General features: G+C 36.2%; 1 protein-coding gene across 1 annotated transcript in view; it reads left to right on the plus strand.

Annotated features, from left to right (window-relative positions):
• The window catches only part of SEMA3E (semaphorin 3E), a 238,825-nt gene that overhangs the window by 141,392 nt on the left and 80,408 nt on the right, over positions 1 to 17,025 (plus strand). The window contains exons 3-4 of the mRNA XM_031024229.2: positions 8,462 to 8,521; positions 10,881 to 11,000. Coding sequence (XP_030880089.1) covers positions 8,462 to 8,521; positions 10,881 to 11,000 — 180 coding nt within the window. The remainder of the gene's footprint in view (positions 1 to 8,461; positions 8,522 to 10,880; positions 11,001 to 17,025) is intronic.

Raw genomic sequence — 17,025 nt, forward strand, 5'->3', positions numbered from 1 at the left:
CAACCCTCAGTTTGTTTCCTGAGATTAAGAATTCCTCATATCAGCGAGATCATATGATACATGTCTTTCTCTGATTGACTTATTTCGCTCAGCGTAATACCCTCCAGTTCCATCCACGTCATTGCAAATGGCAAGATTTCATTCCTTTTGATGGCATGCTGGTATTTTCTTAGCATCGAAAAGCCAACACAGTATTTACACAATTATTTAGTAATTCAGTCTTTTTTTTTTTTAAAGATTTTATTTATTTATTTGAGAGAGAGAGAATGAGAGAGAGAAAGCACATGAGAGGGGGAGGGTCAGAGGGAGAAGCAGACTCCCCGCCGAGCAGGGAGCCCGATGCGGGACTCGATCCCGGGACTCCAGGATCATGACCTGAGCCGAAGGCAGTGGCTTAACCAACTGAGCCACCCAGGCGCCCCTGTAATTCAGTCTTTTAAAACAGGATTAAAAAAAACTTTTAATGTGACTTTAAAACATTTTAATAATGTATATCCTTTCAAAATGATGAGTAATGATAATATTCATTAGTAAACTAAAACTAGTAATAATCAAAAATAAAAATCCCTCTTGATATTACAAAAGGTAAATTTCTTCATATAGCATCTAAGAATTATTGAAAACATTTTGTACTATTTTTTATATTCCATGAGAAAAATTTATTTTCTCATTTGCATTTATCACATTTATTTAAATTTACCACTAAGGAAGTGTTAGATATGGTATATGTGTTTGTGTTTCTTTGTTGGTTGAAAGTGTGCCCTTATTTTTTCTGATCAATGTTTTATTTCTAGAATGAGGTTCAGCTGACCACAGTTAAGTTTTTTTGAAAATAAAAATAGCCAACATATTAATTTTAGTTTTTACTTCATTTTAACTGTCTTAATTCATAAATAGTACAGTGTTTTTTAAAAAGTAGCAGAATGTAATAACAAAGAACCCAGAATAACACAGAATACATAGCCAGACTGCATGGACTCCCATGTCTGGTCTGCCGCTTAGGAGATGAGTGATCTTGGGCAACTTACTCCACATCCCTGTTCCTCAGTTGTCTTGTCTGTGAGAGAGAGGGGACCATAGTACTTAACTCACAGCTTTTCGGAGAGGTTTCATTGAATTATTAAATGCCTAGAATGGTCCCTAGAACGTAGTAAGTGCCATCTACATACTTCCTACCATGATTACTGTCTAAACTAGACATGGAATCAGCACACAGTTGTAACGTACTGCCATATCTAAGTAAAATGAAAGAGTCCTATGTATTTTTAGGGCTATTGAACTAGATTTTAGAAACATACATGGAGATATGAAGAGTGAAGAAATGAACAAAACAGCCTGTACCCTAAAATATCTGTAATATAATGGAGAAGATACATGCATACACATTTGCCATATATAGCGCAATTAAAATAAAACTGATAAATGTCTACAATGCTAAGAAAGAATCTGAAAGCTGGTAGGTGGGGGTTCCTGAAGGAGATATAATTTGACTTGAACTTTTAATGATACTTGAAATTTCAGTTTGTACAGATTGGTGATGGGAACAGAATGAGTAGAGGAAAGAACAGAAATTTTAGAGCAGTTTAAAATAATGACTAATATCCGAAGTAGACAGGTAGAGTGTGGGGGATGTGAGTGGTGCGAACAGGGTACAGAGTGAGAGTTAAGGATGGAAATGTGGGTGGGACCAGATCATGGAGAATATTGACTGCCGTGCTATTGAAACTTAATCGAGGCAATGCATGGGCTGGTGGGAGATTCTGAATATGTGCATACTGTAACTAGAATTGTAGTTAGCATGATTACTTTAGCAGTAGTATGTTGGATAAATGGAAGGAAGAGCAAAATGGAGCCATGAAGCCAGTAAGTAGTAGGTGGAATTGAAAACCAGGTCTTTCTGTCTGAGAATCCTATGCTCTTTCCCTGTGTCATCGCACTGAGAAGCAGATGACTGCTTTGGTGTGGACTTCATGTCTCCCAGCCGGTCTTCACTCTACCATTAGCCCTGCCTTTTGTTAGGTGGTGTTTCTTTCCCCTTGGTTCTTATTCCCTTAGCATGACCGCATTTTATTTAGTAATGGTGAAGAACTAGTGGAATAGTTAGTTGTTGATGATAGGAATGGAGAAAACTACTGACTAGTATAAGAAGGAGCTGTTCCCCACTTGTTTACTTATGGCAAAGATTGAGAGCCCCACTGACTCCAGTATTCAACCATGGTAAGAGATTGGCTTGGCTGTGGCCAGTCTTTATAGTGCCTTGCCATCTGTGCTTATGTGAGGGTTATTGGCATTTCCCGAAAAACAAGGCAAAAATTCTCCCTGGGAGATAGATAGCAATACTAGTTTGAAGTATAAAATATTCTTCTCTCTTTTTCCATTTCCCAAAGAAATCAAAAGTAGGTATATTTATTTAAGTCCCATATTTTACGGGACTTCATAGACTATCCCATATTAGTAATAAACTTTGAATTTACCAGTCATCCATAGTTTTTCTCTAAGTTTCTAAATCAGGCTTTTTTCCTAAAATTACTCTCTCCATTATTCTTTTAGGCTAATATTACACTAGTTAATTTGGATATCTGTACATACCGCTCTTTCAGACATTTCTGTTTTGAAAGTATTTATATTTTTCCCATTTATTCAACTTTATTGCATCAAAAGTAAAAGAAATTCTTGTATTTTAGAATTTAATTTTTTTACTGAGTGGAAAAAGTCATTAAAATATAATTTGCTTATAAATAGCAGATGGTATTTCACATTAATGTTAGCAGTTGAGTAAATTTCACGCATTAAAAAGGGCATGCATCAGGCCAATAATGTTCTTGTAGTAATAATATTGTCCTAGTTCAAATGCTTTGGCATATAAACATTTCAAATACAAATCTTGTTTATAGTTCAAAAGATTATAATTCTGGCATATAAACTACTTGAATAATGACAGTCATTATAATTAAGTATAAAAGCATAAACACGAAATGATTATATGTTAGGTTGAAGACTACCATTTATAAACCATTAGGACTCTCCTAATGTGTTATACTCAAAATATATTTTCATGATATTTATAGGACAAATAGTTTAAATATACACTAATGGACACTGGTACTGTACGTAGATGTAAAATGTAGAAAGTAAAACTAAAACATAAATAAACATTTTTATTAGAATAATAGAGTTAGAAAGAGAATATAGTAGCTGAAATTATAATAGTGTCTAAGGTAGTTAAATATATTCCATGAAGAGAGATTTACTGGATTGATTATTTATTTATTTATTTATTTATAAATGGAAATCTTTTTTTTTTTTAAAGATTTTATTTATTTGACAGAGAGAGACACAGCGAGAGAGGGAACACAAGCAGGGGGAGTGGGAGAGGGAGAAGCAGGCTTCCTGCGGAGCAGGGAGCCCGATGCGGGGCTCGATCCCAGGACCCTGGGATCATGACCTGAGTCGAAGGCAGACGCGTAACGACTGAGCCACCCAGGCGCCCCTATAAATGGAAATCTTTTTTTGGACAGTTAAATTATTTCTTTTTCTTGGATTTGTTTTCGCTTCCCCAAATCTCTCAGTGTTATAACATCTTGTAACAGTAAGTTGTTAAATCCTTTATCATAGCATAATTATGAGCCTCACTGGGGAGTCCAGAAAAAATGGCTTTGTAATTTAATTTCTATTTTATTTTATTTTTCTCCTTTGAGATATGCAAGAATAGTAAATTGCCCGGAAATGTGCATTGAAACAATTAAATTGTATTATAGGAGTATTATGATGAAATGTTGTGTATTTAACCTTTTGCTTTTTATACCTTTTTGGAACAGAAAATTTGGAAGTAGCGTTACACCCTGTTGTTTAACTGCCTTTTAAAAATATTTTGTGCAGAACAAATAGCTTAATTTGATGGGTATTTGTTGATGCTAAACTCTGGAGCAGAACCAGAATACATCCTGACTTTCACAACAAATGAAGAGAATAATTTCCCTTGCTATCTTGGCAGGAGAGTTGTACGTGATGGCTTTAAAATAACTCCATTTTCATGAGGTCTTGCTCTTTCATCTTTTTTCACATGAACGAACATTTGAATGCCATCCTGAGCCTGTTAAGTGTTGTTAAAAAACCAAATGAAAACAACAACAAAACTGAGTAAATCTATAATGACATGGTTCTTTGGAGAGCTGCTATGTATTAGACTTTAGAGTAGTAAGTGTTCATAATTTAATCTTCTGCATCTCTCCCATCCTTTCAAAGTGATCTGGTTGAGACCCTCTGTCTGTCTTCAGAAATCCTACCAGTCTTTCAAAGCCTAGATTTTTGTTAACATCCTACAGAATTTCTCCCTGATTAAACTGAATATGGTTACTTGTCTCGTTCCTTTGCCACTATTTACAGCAGTTTCACATCAGTGAAGCTTATCTCTCAAATTTTACTGTGGATGGACTTTACAAAGAATGTGATAAAGGTGTATTGATTGATACAAGTCAATCAATAGACACTGAATAAGGAGTAACCGCACTAAGGCATTATGCCCCATTGGGATTGTGCATTAGTAGGGATACAGAAATAAGACATTGCCTTGCTCTCTCTAACTTACAGATTAATAGGAAAGCTAAAGTTAAGTACACAAATCATAATATAATCCTAAGTAGAGACAGTAAGAAGAACAATATAGGGGATCAAAGGAGGGGAAATATTTAAAAAGATACCAGGAAAGGTTTTGTTGTGAAACACTTCGTAAGATGTGCCTGAGAGAATGACTTTTTCTTTCCAAGAACAATTGATATTATTACTTTTGCCACTAAAAACATTACAGATTCTGACAATCCTTAGAAAAGTCATTTATCGTATTCACTATCACAGAATATATTATCTTGTGTTGGTGTCAAAACTGTAAAGGGCCTAAGATTTTACCTCACTTGTAAGATAGCAAGTTAGCATGTCACCGTTTCCTAGATGCTGCCAGAAGACATGAGACTCATGGTTCAGAGACAAAGGACTCTACTAGCCACATCATAGCATATAGCATGGCCGTTATGTTTCCAGCAATTGCTTTGCCCCCATAAGTCCCACAGGGGGTGGTACCTAGCATTCCCAGGTAGATGCTGCACACACAGTGTGTGTGTGTTATGCCTGATGAACCTCAAGCTTAGCAAACAGGAAAATTTTAGTAGGTATGTTAGCAAACATTTCAGCCTTTGTCTAGAGGGAAACATTCACTGTATTATCCTGGTCAGGAAACTAGTCTTTCATTTTCCCTGGAGGGAAGTTCCATTTCTACTTTCAAGCCTGTTTGAGAAGATAATGGGGAACAGAATCTGTCAGAAGATGTGTAGAAATTCTGTAGAGAATTGCCCCCTAAACAATGTATTCAAATATTCCTAGAAATAATTGTTACGAAGCAGTCAGTTAGGGGAATACAGGATATAGTATGTTGAGGTGGTTTTACTGGTCTGGATATTATTTCAATGTTGAGAAGCTGAACTTGGTATATTTTTCTAAAGAATTGGTTGAGTTTTACTTTGAAATTGTGAAAATACAGTTTAAGAAGAAGAGCCCTGTATCTCCTAAATTGTGTTAAGAATATAAAGCAAAATTCGAAATTACAATTGAGATATTCTCTGATTTATCAGTGCTGATAACTTAATTCGTCATGAAAATCTTTCCAATGATAGATGATCCTAAAATAAATTTGTATTTATATTTACTTGTGTATATGTAATATATGCTATGTATATATACAGTCCATATACATATCTATACATATGCACATGTTCTAGCATATCCTTTTAAATAATTTTGCATCCACAGTAAAATCATAATTCCAAAAACAAATTGAATCTCAAGTGAAAATGAGTCTTAGAAATCATCTGAAAAAAAAAATCTCACCCCATATGCAAAAATCTTTTCCAAAATAATGGATCAGTGAAGTTTATAAATTCTACAGCCTCACTTCTAGGATGCTTACCCTCTAATGGTATTAGCGACTCTGCTGAAGCTGATGCAGGGCTGCATCTGAACCTGACATTGATGTGATATGTGATATCACATCATATATGTGATATCACATCATATATGTGATATGTGATATGTGATGTCTTTCCTAACTCGCATATGATCCACTGCTGGATTCACTGCTGCCATCGTGAACATTTATTCTGGGATTTTATGTGTGTGCTTTTGCCTTTTTAGTTGGTTTTCTTACATTTTTCCTTACATTGTCTTTTTTCTGTGTTACAACATAAATGAAAACACATGATTTTTTTTAAGTTTATGTACTGATGCTTGAACACCTGATGTTGAATATTGTAAGTAAGAAAATTTGGGGGGCCCATTACACTAATAACATCAAAGTAGGGGCGCCTGGGTGGCTCAGTCGGTTAAGCGACTGCCTTCGGCTCAGGTCATGATCCTGGAGTCCCGGGATCAAGTCCCGCATCAGGCTCCCTGCTCAGCGGGGGGTCTGCTTCTCCCTCTGACCCTCTTCCCTCTCGTGCTCTCTGTCTCTCATTCTCTCTCAAATAAATAAATAAAATCTTTAAAAAAAAAAAAAAAGAACATCAAAGTAATATTATACCTGTAATTCAAACCATAGAGTGCTTACTCCTATGATAACACATGTACTTATGTAAAAATCATCATAATAAAATGCCTTTGACACCACTTTTATACATTCCCAATATTATTTATGTATCAGGGACTGGATTTGGCTACATAATGTGTGGGTTAGTGATAAGCCTCTTTCAGTTCTGGCATATAAATACCTAACATGTTATTTTATGGGGCACAGCTTTTAAAAAGAAAAGTTTAAATCGTGACCATATTTGGGATTCAAACATAAATATATCAGTTTTCAAAAACTAAAATGACTGTAGAGGTCAGTCAGGTAAAAGAAAAGTCTGAAGCAAATCAGAGAGTGCCTGGGCCATTTAGAGAAACCAGAGATCTTGATTTTTATGCAAAATTTCTCATTTGTAAGTGTTGGCCACTAATTAAAAAAAGAAAGAGCGTGCTCACTAAATAAAAAAAAAATACCTCCTTATCAGCAATATCTAATATTTAGTTTGATACCCAGAATGGTTTCTCAGGCTAGCAGAGCACAGAATGGGATGGTGGTGGTAGAAGGAGGGGAGAAGTCAGGGAGAGATAATAGGGGCCTTAAGGGGACAGACTGCCGTGAATAGGAAAAGAGTCTGGCTGACTAACACAAGCCTGAACAATAATAGTCTAATGACAGTAAACACTGACCCTGGGTAGTAGAAGGCTATACCTAAACCCTTCCCCTGGGGACTTTTGAGCATCCTGAGGAGGAAAAGTTTATTTGTAGAAATATTAATCTCTTGAGAGGCCCATCCTACTCCTTCATCAAAATGTTAGCTTGAGAACAGAAGGTGATTGCCTAAAAAGAAGAGAACCAAAGAAATATTGATGCAGCCTGGCTCAAAGTATCATTGATCCATCAGATGTGGGGATAAACTATTAATATGGAGGCTTAAGGTCTTGGGGCAACTTACCACTAGCTATACTTGCTCAAATGGATCACATTCCTTGGTTCCCATCCATAGATGTACCATGTTTTGGGGCTGGACATAGAAATGTACATTTTTTTTTTGTTGTTTTTAAAAGGAGCTCCCTAGATAATAATATATCTTTGATAAAAGTTGTGGTAAGGGTTTAATTGAGTATTGAATCTGAGGTGCTTAGTACAAAAATTAGAAAGCTGATTAATTCAAGTATTAGTGAAGATACGGGGTATTGCTGGTGGAGTATGAACGGGTGGCCATTCTGGAGAGCACTCTGGCACTGTGTGTTAACAGATTCAATATATACTTACCCTAAGACCCAGTAATTCTACTCCTGGGTTATATGTACACCAACCCCACTCCATTGATTATGCATACCAATAATGCTCTTTTACTGATCTTGGAGGGACATGTACAGAGATGGACCGTGCTTGATGTGGTGGAGATCTGGAGGCAGTCTGGGTGTCCCTCCAGGACATAGGAGTCACACATCCTTTAATCCCTCATTTAGCCAGCATAACTGAGTCCCCACACACCAAACTCTGGGCTAAGTGGTAAAAATGCAAAGGGAACTCAGGGAGGTGCCTGACTTGGAGGGGAAGATGGTCAGGTTCAGGGGAAGGACTGGACGGCGGAGGTCACGGCAGGTTAAGCACAGAGCACGGCTGCTGGAAACGTGGGTGACCTCTGAAGGGCTGAGTCTTGAGGGAGCATTCAGAAAGATTTTTTTTAAAAAAAAACTAAGTTTTTGCATGAAATAAAAGCTCAAATGTAAGTGTCTTCATTAGGCAGGTAATGATATAAAGGAGATAAAGTCTTGATTTATCTTCTCAGGAAATGGAACAAAATGAAAAGGTGTTGGGAACACAGCAAAAATGAAATGGTTTTTCAGTGTGGTTTAATTTTGTATTTGCATTTGCATAATAGTACATTATCTTTTATTTCAGATACATTGGCCTAGTACAGCACTAAAAATAGAAGAATGCATAATGAAAGGAAAAGATGCGGTAAGTATTACTCATTGTAAATTAAACACCTCATCAATTCTATCCCTGGTCAGTCACAAGGGACTGACTCCCTAACCTCTTATTTGCTCCCAAAGGTGTATATGCAGTTCATTCAGGAAGAAAAAAATATATATACACATATCCAAACAGAAATAAACATTGTACAGAGATCATTGTAAGTTGATTTCAATGTGAAGTTAGAGTAAAGGGAGCTGAGGTGCCTCTAGATCTTGGTTTTGGTTTTATTACATATTTATCAACTCAGATTTATGAATTTCTTCTAATGCTTATTTCCTACATATTTGAAAAAAAAAATTTCAAGTAAATTTTTAATTCAAGGGAAAGCTAAGCGTATTCTTTGTGAGATTTCATTTTTCTTTGATCAGTAAAGTAGAACCAAATGAAGAAACAAAAGGAGAGAAAAACAAACAGAAAGGAGAAGGCAAAGGCAGTAAGCATGCTACCCCACGATGGGTTTAGGGTCTTTCCTTCTGGAAGAATCGATCTTCGGTCTCCGTAACTTCCCTGCGGGGCACCAGGTTGTGTAGGAGTGGCAGCTCTGACCCACTTCCGAGCCCACGAAAATACGCACGAAGGGACTTTCGTGTGCTAGGAGTCACTCTGATGACACAAGACACAGCTTTGGAGGAAGGCATGCACGTCTCCTTTTGAAAGTTAACTCGTCTTTTTTTTTTTCTTTTTTTAGTGAGAAAAAAATACCATGTAAAAGACTAACACACGTTATACCAAGTTCTGAGTCTCTGTAGCAACTGGCTCACAGCCAAGGAGTGAGTCTTGCTGCCTCAGTCCACAGCATGATGCTGACTAATCAGACACACGCTTAGGCTGTGTCAACCTAAGCCCAGCAGACCCAAAATGTAGTCTAATCTGCTCATTCTAGGTGTGACAGTGTTTCATGAGATGAAAAGCAGGTGCTTATAGTGATAGGAGAATAGAATATTTTCCCCATGCTTGAATGATCAGATTTTTCCAGTGGTATGGGTCACCCTGAGAATAAATTCTACGTGAGTGGGAAATTGAAGAAAATATATCTACGTGCTCTGGATAATCAGGTTAGTAGTACATTGCTCATTCTGAACAAGGGAATGCTATAATCTGAATCACTTCTGGTCAGATGGTTCTGGTGGCTTTTTCACCCAATATTGTTCTGTGAGAGATTTTAAAAGTCATAATCTGCCCTTATAAAACATTATATTTACTGTCTACTGCATGTATTGATTTCAGAGTAACACTTAGCATTAAAAGAGTTTAGTATTTTGTAATTTATTTTAAATGAAACAGCAATACCTAATTTACCAGGAAGGTGTTTGCTAGAATTAATTTAGACAAGTTGGTTTGAGCAGTTTTAAACATTTTTCATTTAGCATATTGATCATAAAACTCACCTAGTGATTTATATAGTAAGATTTGTTAAGCATATAATATATATTTGGGACTGTGTTTAATTAACCAGGGAATACGAAGACGTGTAAAATAAATATTCTGTCCTCAAAAAAGTTCTAGTTGAATCCCAGTGTAGGCAGACTAGAGCCCCTCAGCCAAATGTGGCCTGCCATATATTTTTGTAAATAAAGTTTTATTGGAAGCTAGCTGCACACATTCATTTTTGGATTGTCTATGACTGCTTTCATGCCATATTCACAGAGGTAATTTGTTGAGACAGAGACCAGTTGGCCATTCGAACTAAATATATTACTCCCTGGTCCTTCATAAAAAAAAATTTTGCTGATTCCTACACAGCAGTCTTATAGTAATAGATGTAAAATGTTATTTCTCTTGGTTAGCTTTCTATGTATTTATTTGAAAATTCTCTGTGAAAGTGCTTTGCATGAATTTATGAATTTGAAGATAGGACTTATTTTTCCAAACATCAAAACTCTGTAATGCCTTAAAGTCTACATATGTTTCTTTAAGGGTAGCGAAGCCTTCTCTAATTATTGGTTTTCTGACTTTGTGTGATTCATTTGTTTATATGTACATGAAAAAAAAAATAACAGCATTGGGAATAACTTAATTACTTAGTGGAACATGCATATCACCATGCAAATCTTTGTTTGAATAAATTTCTGAACAGTACTTTTTTTTTACTCCCCCGGTTATGTGCTAGAATACCTGAAAAATGATACAATCCCATTATAAGTGTAATTCATGTGGTGAGGCTAAAATGTGCATCGGTCAACCAGTCTATTCTTCCACTGTTTCTTGCCTCCTCTAGCCAAGAGAGACTTGAACATGAGATTTGTGGGGTTAGGGAAAACAGAAATCAAAAAAAGGACTAAACTTTTTTTTTTTTTTTTTTAACATTACCCAATTTCTTCTTTCTGTTTTTCTGCTTTAGAGTGAATGTGCAAATTATGTTCGGGTTTTGCATCACTATAATAGGACACACCTTCTCACCTGTGGTACTGGAGCTTTTGACCCACTTTGTGCCTTCATCAGGGTTGGATACCATTTGGAAGTAAGATAATTAATTTCATTCATGTCAATAAAAGTCATGCTTAAAAGAACATTTTTTTTTTTTTAAAGAAAGGTTGTGGCATTTTCTTTGGTGAAAAAGAAGAGCATTTGTGATATATGATGAAGTTTTCCCAAGTCAGAGAAAAGATTTCTCCGGACCTTTAAAATCCTTATCAGCTCTAAAACCTCTGAATCATTCACTTTATGTATTCATTCTCTGAACAGCTTCATTAACTTAATTGTGCACTTAAAAATAATTCTTCATATCAAACTGTATTCTCTGTTGTGTTCTTACATAAATTTTATTAATGTAACCACCGAACTAGAATGTACATATAAATATATTTAGAAATAAATTTATATAAGCAATATTACTACATATAGTATTTTACAGAGGATATGCAAAGACTTACTGATTTTGTAACTACTCTTTTTTTAGACAGGTGAGGTGAGGGAGCTGGAGTTGGGGGATGGGGTGGATAAAACTGACTGAAGTTAAATATTAGTAGGTGAAAGCTATATGTCCTAGACCCCACTACAAGGTGATCAGCATAAAGAAAACAGATCCCGAAGAGAAGAGAAGAGAGCAAATCTCAACTGAATTCTGTCACACATAAAACATTGACTAAAATGCAGGCTTGAAGATCAATTAAAAAAATATTATCTGTTACCTTTTTTTTTTTTATGTCAGAAGGCAGAATCCTACAGGAAGATGGGATACAGATAAAACAGACATCTAGGGGTGCTTGGGTGGCTCAGTTGGTTAAGCACCTGCCTTCGGCTCAGGTCTTGATCTCAGGGTCCTGGGATCCAGCCCCACATCAGTCTCCCTGCTCCACTGGGGTCTGCTTCTCCCTCTGACCCCCTCTCCCCTGCCCCATCGTGTGCTCTCTCTCTTGCGCTCTCAAATAAATAAAATCTTAAAAAAAAATAAAACAGACCTCTAGATACTCTGTAGTGAAACAGCTACAGTCTCTTGATTCTTATACTCTGTTTATGAAAGGGCAGCAGTGACCCTAAAATATTTTCAGCCACCACATATAAAGAATAACATTCATTTCACTGGTGAAAAATCATGTTTGATATCCCTTACACTAGTTAACACTCAGGTGTGCATATAATTAGTAGTATCTGAAGGGCTTAGTTTAGCTGCCTCTTGAGAGCGCCCCTGATTGAGGTACTTCAGCTGCTAAGTGTCCTTATAGGCAGGATTTTTGATTAGCATATTTTAAATGTTAACTAACCACCTCTACTTGTAGATTAAAGCTAAGGAGCATACACAAACACCTCGAGTGTACTCACTGAATTATTTTAAAGAATCAATACAGTTGATCTGCTGGAAGAACTTTAAAAAGAGATGTGTAAGGCAAATCAGCCCAGAGCAAGGTCAGAATATTTACATGTATGCAAAGTATACAGACAGACATGTATACCTATATGGGAAGCCAGAATATACACATTTTGTGATGCAGATCTTTTGGCAACAGATCCTCTCCGTTTTCATTTATCTGAAAATGCCTTGATTTCATTTTTATTTCTGAGGGGTATTGTCCCTGGATATAAAATTCGGGGTTCACAAGGTTTTTTTTTGTTTTCGTTTTTGTTTTCTTTCAGCATTTCAAAAATACTTTATTGTCTTCTAATCGCTTTCTGACGTATATTCAGGTTTCTTACATACTGATATTACCCTGTTTGGAATCGCTTTATCCTTCAAGATTTTCTCTTCATGTTTGGCTTTCAGCTCTTTTTCCATAGTGTGCCAGTTGTGGGTGGTGGTGGTGGTGGGAGAATGATACTTATATTTCTTGAAATACTGAGATTTTTAGATACAAAAGCTTATGTTTTGCATCAAATTTGGCAAATGTTTGGCCATTATTATTTCAGATAATATTGTTTCATGCTCTCCTCTCTGAGAGTTGGTGTGTGCACACGCGCATGTGCATGAGCTAGTGTGTGTATGGCATTATGCCACAAGTCACTGAGATTTTGCTCATTTTTATTCAGTCTTTGTTTTCTCTGCTTTTCAAATTGGATAAGTTCTATCCATTTATTTTCAAGTTTATTAATCCTTTCCTCTGATATCTCCAGTATGCTGTTAAGCCCACCCCAGTAATGGTCAATACAGATAATGTACTTTGCAGGGCTAAAACTTCCGTTTTGTTTATATTTCATTGCTTTAATGAGCATTTCCCATATTTTTAATTCATCGTGACTATATTTTTCTTTAAGCCCTTGAACATATTTTTAACAGCTGTTTTAAAATCCCTATGTGCTAGTTTTAACATCTGGGTCAACTTAAGGTAAGTTTACATGATTGCTTTTCCCTCTTGACTATAGATCATATTTTCTTATTTCTTTGCATGTCTAGTAATTTTTACTGTGTACCAGACATTATGGATCATATGTTTTCAAGACTGTGGACTTGATTATCTTTTAAAGAGAGTTGATTTTTTTTCTAGCAAGCAGCTTACTTGTCTGGACTCAAACTCAAAAATCTCTTGTGATGGGCGGCAGCCAAAAACCTCTTTCAACTTTCCAGACAGTGCTTTTTATGCTCTGCTTGCACATGCAGTCAGGTGTCAGCCAAGGATTTGGGAAAGAATGTATACATGCAGTTGAGGGTGCCTCCCTCCATTTCTGGGTATCTCCTCTTGCATTTCAGCTGCCCTGGTACTTTTAAGTCTCTGTTCTCTGACTTTCCAAGCTAGTAACTCTATAGTTTTCTGCTTGAGTTCTAGCCATTCCTCACCATATGGGTTAGGGGATTTCCTTGAGTGAAAAACTCTCTAGTCTTTGCTCTTAACTGCTCTCCATTTTTTTTAAAATAATTTTTTAAGAAATTACTAGTTTATCATCATTATCTGTGTGAGAGTCCAGACAAGCTGATTGTCATTGGTAGAAGTGGAACTATGTGTAATTCATCCTCGTACATGATATAGAAAATTTTTCTCATGTAATTATCTAAGTATCAATATGATTGAAAATGCATTTTGGAAAAAAATCTGCATGTGTCATGAAAGGAAATCGTGGATAATGGGATAATAAGAATATTGAAATATTTATTCCCAAATCTCCATGTGGAGGCTTGATAACATTTTTTATGAGAGAATGAGAAGTTACACATTATTATAGGCAAGGGAAATGCTTAGTTTAAAAAACACAGATGCAGGCACATATGGGATAGGTTTGTGGACGTTAAGTCGGGTTGGTTGGGGGAACATCAGAAGATAAAACTGGGGCAAATTGGCATAGGATTTTAATGCTTAGACAGTGGCATTTTATAGTTACTTCTAAAGACAGCATAGAGAAGATGAAGGAATTTGAGCAGGCTGAATGACATGACACGAGTAATATTTAGGATTGACTCAAGCAGAGAGAGATGAAAGGCAGAGGGAAATTAAAGAAGGTGATTACAGGACTCTGCAAGATCATGAGGATATTTAATAGTGTTATCACAATAGCAAAGGAAAGGAAGTGTGGAACTGATGTGAGAAACTGCTCAGCAGGGGAAGTTATATAACAACATTTTATTGGAAGTTGCTGACTAAAGGGAATTAAAAAACAATTCCAATTTTATTTCTTGATGATTGAGAAGAAAAGCAAGAGGGAGCTCAAGAGGCAGAGTAGGTTTCGTGAACACATAAAAATATGCTCAGTATTTCTCAGTTATAACTTCTTCATTTCTATGTATAGCTATTTGAAAAATTTATCTGCATGCTGGGAGAGGGTATTATCAGAATAAGTTGAATTATTGAACCCTGGGTAGTTATTTGTCCCTGGATGAGTCTCCTGTCTCTTTCTCCTTCTTCCCCCACCTCCATCTACCCCTCTCTTATTCCTTCTGTCTCTGCCTCTCCCTTTATCCACATGCTTGGAAAATTCCGTTATTTAGGTGGCAGTGCATGTCTAGGGAGTATCAGTGTAAATAGAGACTGAGCAGACAGAGTAGTATAAGGCAAATCAGGTTAGTACAAAAATTTATAATCACTTGAAATAGGATAAAAAATATTATAAAATGATAGACAACATCAATGCTACAGAGAGGGCAGTTTTGCTAAAGGAATGAGTAATTAGAATGTCAGAGATTAAGAAGTGACTGAATAGTGACCAAATAGTGACCAAATAAAAACTGCCTATTTAATCCAGAAATAAAATTGTTAAGGGGAAAAAAAAAGGGAAAGATATAAAAACTGTAGGAGCGTTCAAAGAAAGTTTTTCTGAGGCTAGCAGATAGAGAAAAATTAGTTATCAAGTAACAGGATATCGCCACTTCTTGCAGATAATGAGGGCCGGGTGGGAAGTAAGTTTGCTGAGAGGGGGTTGTGGGATATTTAGTAGAGAGATCTCATCAACAGTTGGATATAAAGGGCTATTTTTTCAGGAGAGAGACCTGAGGTAGAAATACAGTTTTGAGAAGTAATAGTGTGTGTGTGTGTGTGTGTGAGAAAGCTGAAATCTTTAGGCATGATATCATTGGCTAAGAAGATAATTTGAGTTTTAAAAAGGGAGAATAGCTAAATATGGAGCCCAGAAACACCAAAACTTGAAAGGCTGTTGGAGGAAGACACGCATTCTCTCTGTCTCTCTCTGTCTCTCAAACAAATAAATCTTTTTTAAAAAAAAAAAAGGAGGCCTGGGTGGCACAGTCCATTAAGCATCTGACTCTTGATTTCATCTCAGGTCATGATCTCAGCGTTGTGAGATCCAGCCCCACATTGGGCCCTGTGCTCAGCAGGGAGTCTGCTTGAGATTCTCTTTCTCTGCCCCTCCCCCTGCTTGTGCATGTGCTCGCTTGCTCTCTCCCTCTCAAATAAATAAAATAAATCTTTAAAAAAAGAATAGAAAACCTGGTGGAGGAAGAAGAACCCACAAAGGAGATTAGAAAGGAGTGACGAGGAAGTTTAGAAGGAAAATCAGAATGAGATAGCACAAAAATAAAGGAGTGATCACCAAAGTTAGAAGTTTTGAAGAGTCAAAGTGTCATTGGACCTAGGAAGTCTTTGGAGGCGTTTATGAGAGGAGTATCAGTAAAATGTGCATGCAAACTGTGGTCTTCTGGAGTCAAAGATTAAAGCCAACTTTCTTTTGAATCACTTTTATCTCTTTCACATTGCATTATTTTTAATTTTTTATTGAAGTATAATATAAATACAAGAAGTATACAGCATGCGAATAAACGGCTAGATCATTTTCACAAATGGAAGACCCCTTTCTTACAAGTACCCAGGTCAAATCCTTTATTTTATTTTTATTTTTTGTTTTTATTTTCACCTTTTTTTTTTTCACATAGGGCATAAACTCTTGGGGTATTTTTTTCTAATATGTCCCTTCTAGTTTAGTCTTCAGTTTTAAAATTGTTTTTCCTTCATGGCTTTTTTTCCCATGATTCTTTAGTCTTTCAAAGTTAATTTTTTAAATTTTCTTTTTCTTTTTTTTTTTTTTTGAATTTTTCTTTTTCCCTTTTTCAACCAACATCTTATCAATCCCTTTTTTAAAAACCTTTTTTATTGGGGCGCCTGGGGGGCTCAGTCATTAAGCATCTGCCTTCGGCTCAGGTCATGATCCTGGGGTCCTGGGATTGAGCCCCGCATTGGGCTCCCTGCTCCGCGGGAAGCCTGCTTCTCCCTCTCCCACTCTCCCTGCTTGTGTTCCCTCTCTTGCTGTCTCTCTCTTTGTCAAATAAATAAAAATTAAAAAATCTTTTTTATTTTTCATTTTTAGAGTCATATTCTATCCCTTCATAGTAGTTAACCTTATTTTTGGTGTAAGTTGTTATGTCTTTAAAATTTTGGGATACAGTTTCTTCTAACAGACCAAAATATACCTTAAATCTCTAGTGTATGGCTTTGTTCTAGTCTCCTGCCTGATCACATTCTCTCCCGTTTTTTTTTTTAATTCCTCTTCTTTCTTTTTTCAACCAACTTCTTATCAATTCCTTTTACAAAATCTTTTATAATTTTCATCTTTACAGTCATATTCCATCCCTTCATCGTGTTTACCCTCATTTTTGTACATATATAAGTTTT

The sequence above is a fragment of the Leptonychotes weddellii genome, chromosome 12 (genome assembly GCF_054177405.1).
Source record: "Leptonychotes weddellii isolate Sample4059 chromosome 12, ASM5417740v2, whole genome shotgun sequence".
NCBI lineage: Eukaryota > Metazoa > Chordata > Mammalia > Carnivora > Phocidae > Leptonychotes > Leptonychotes weddellii.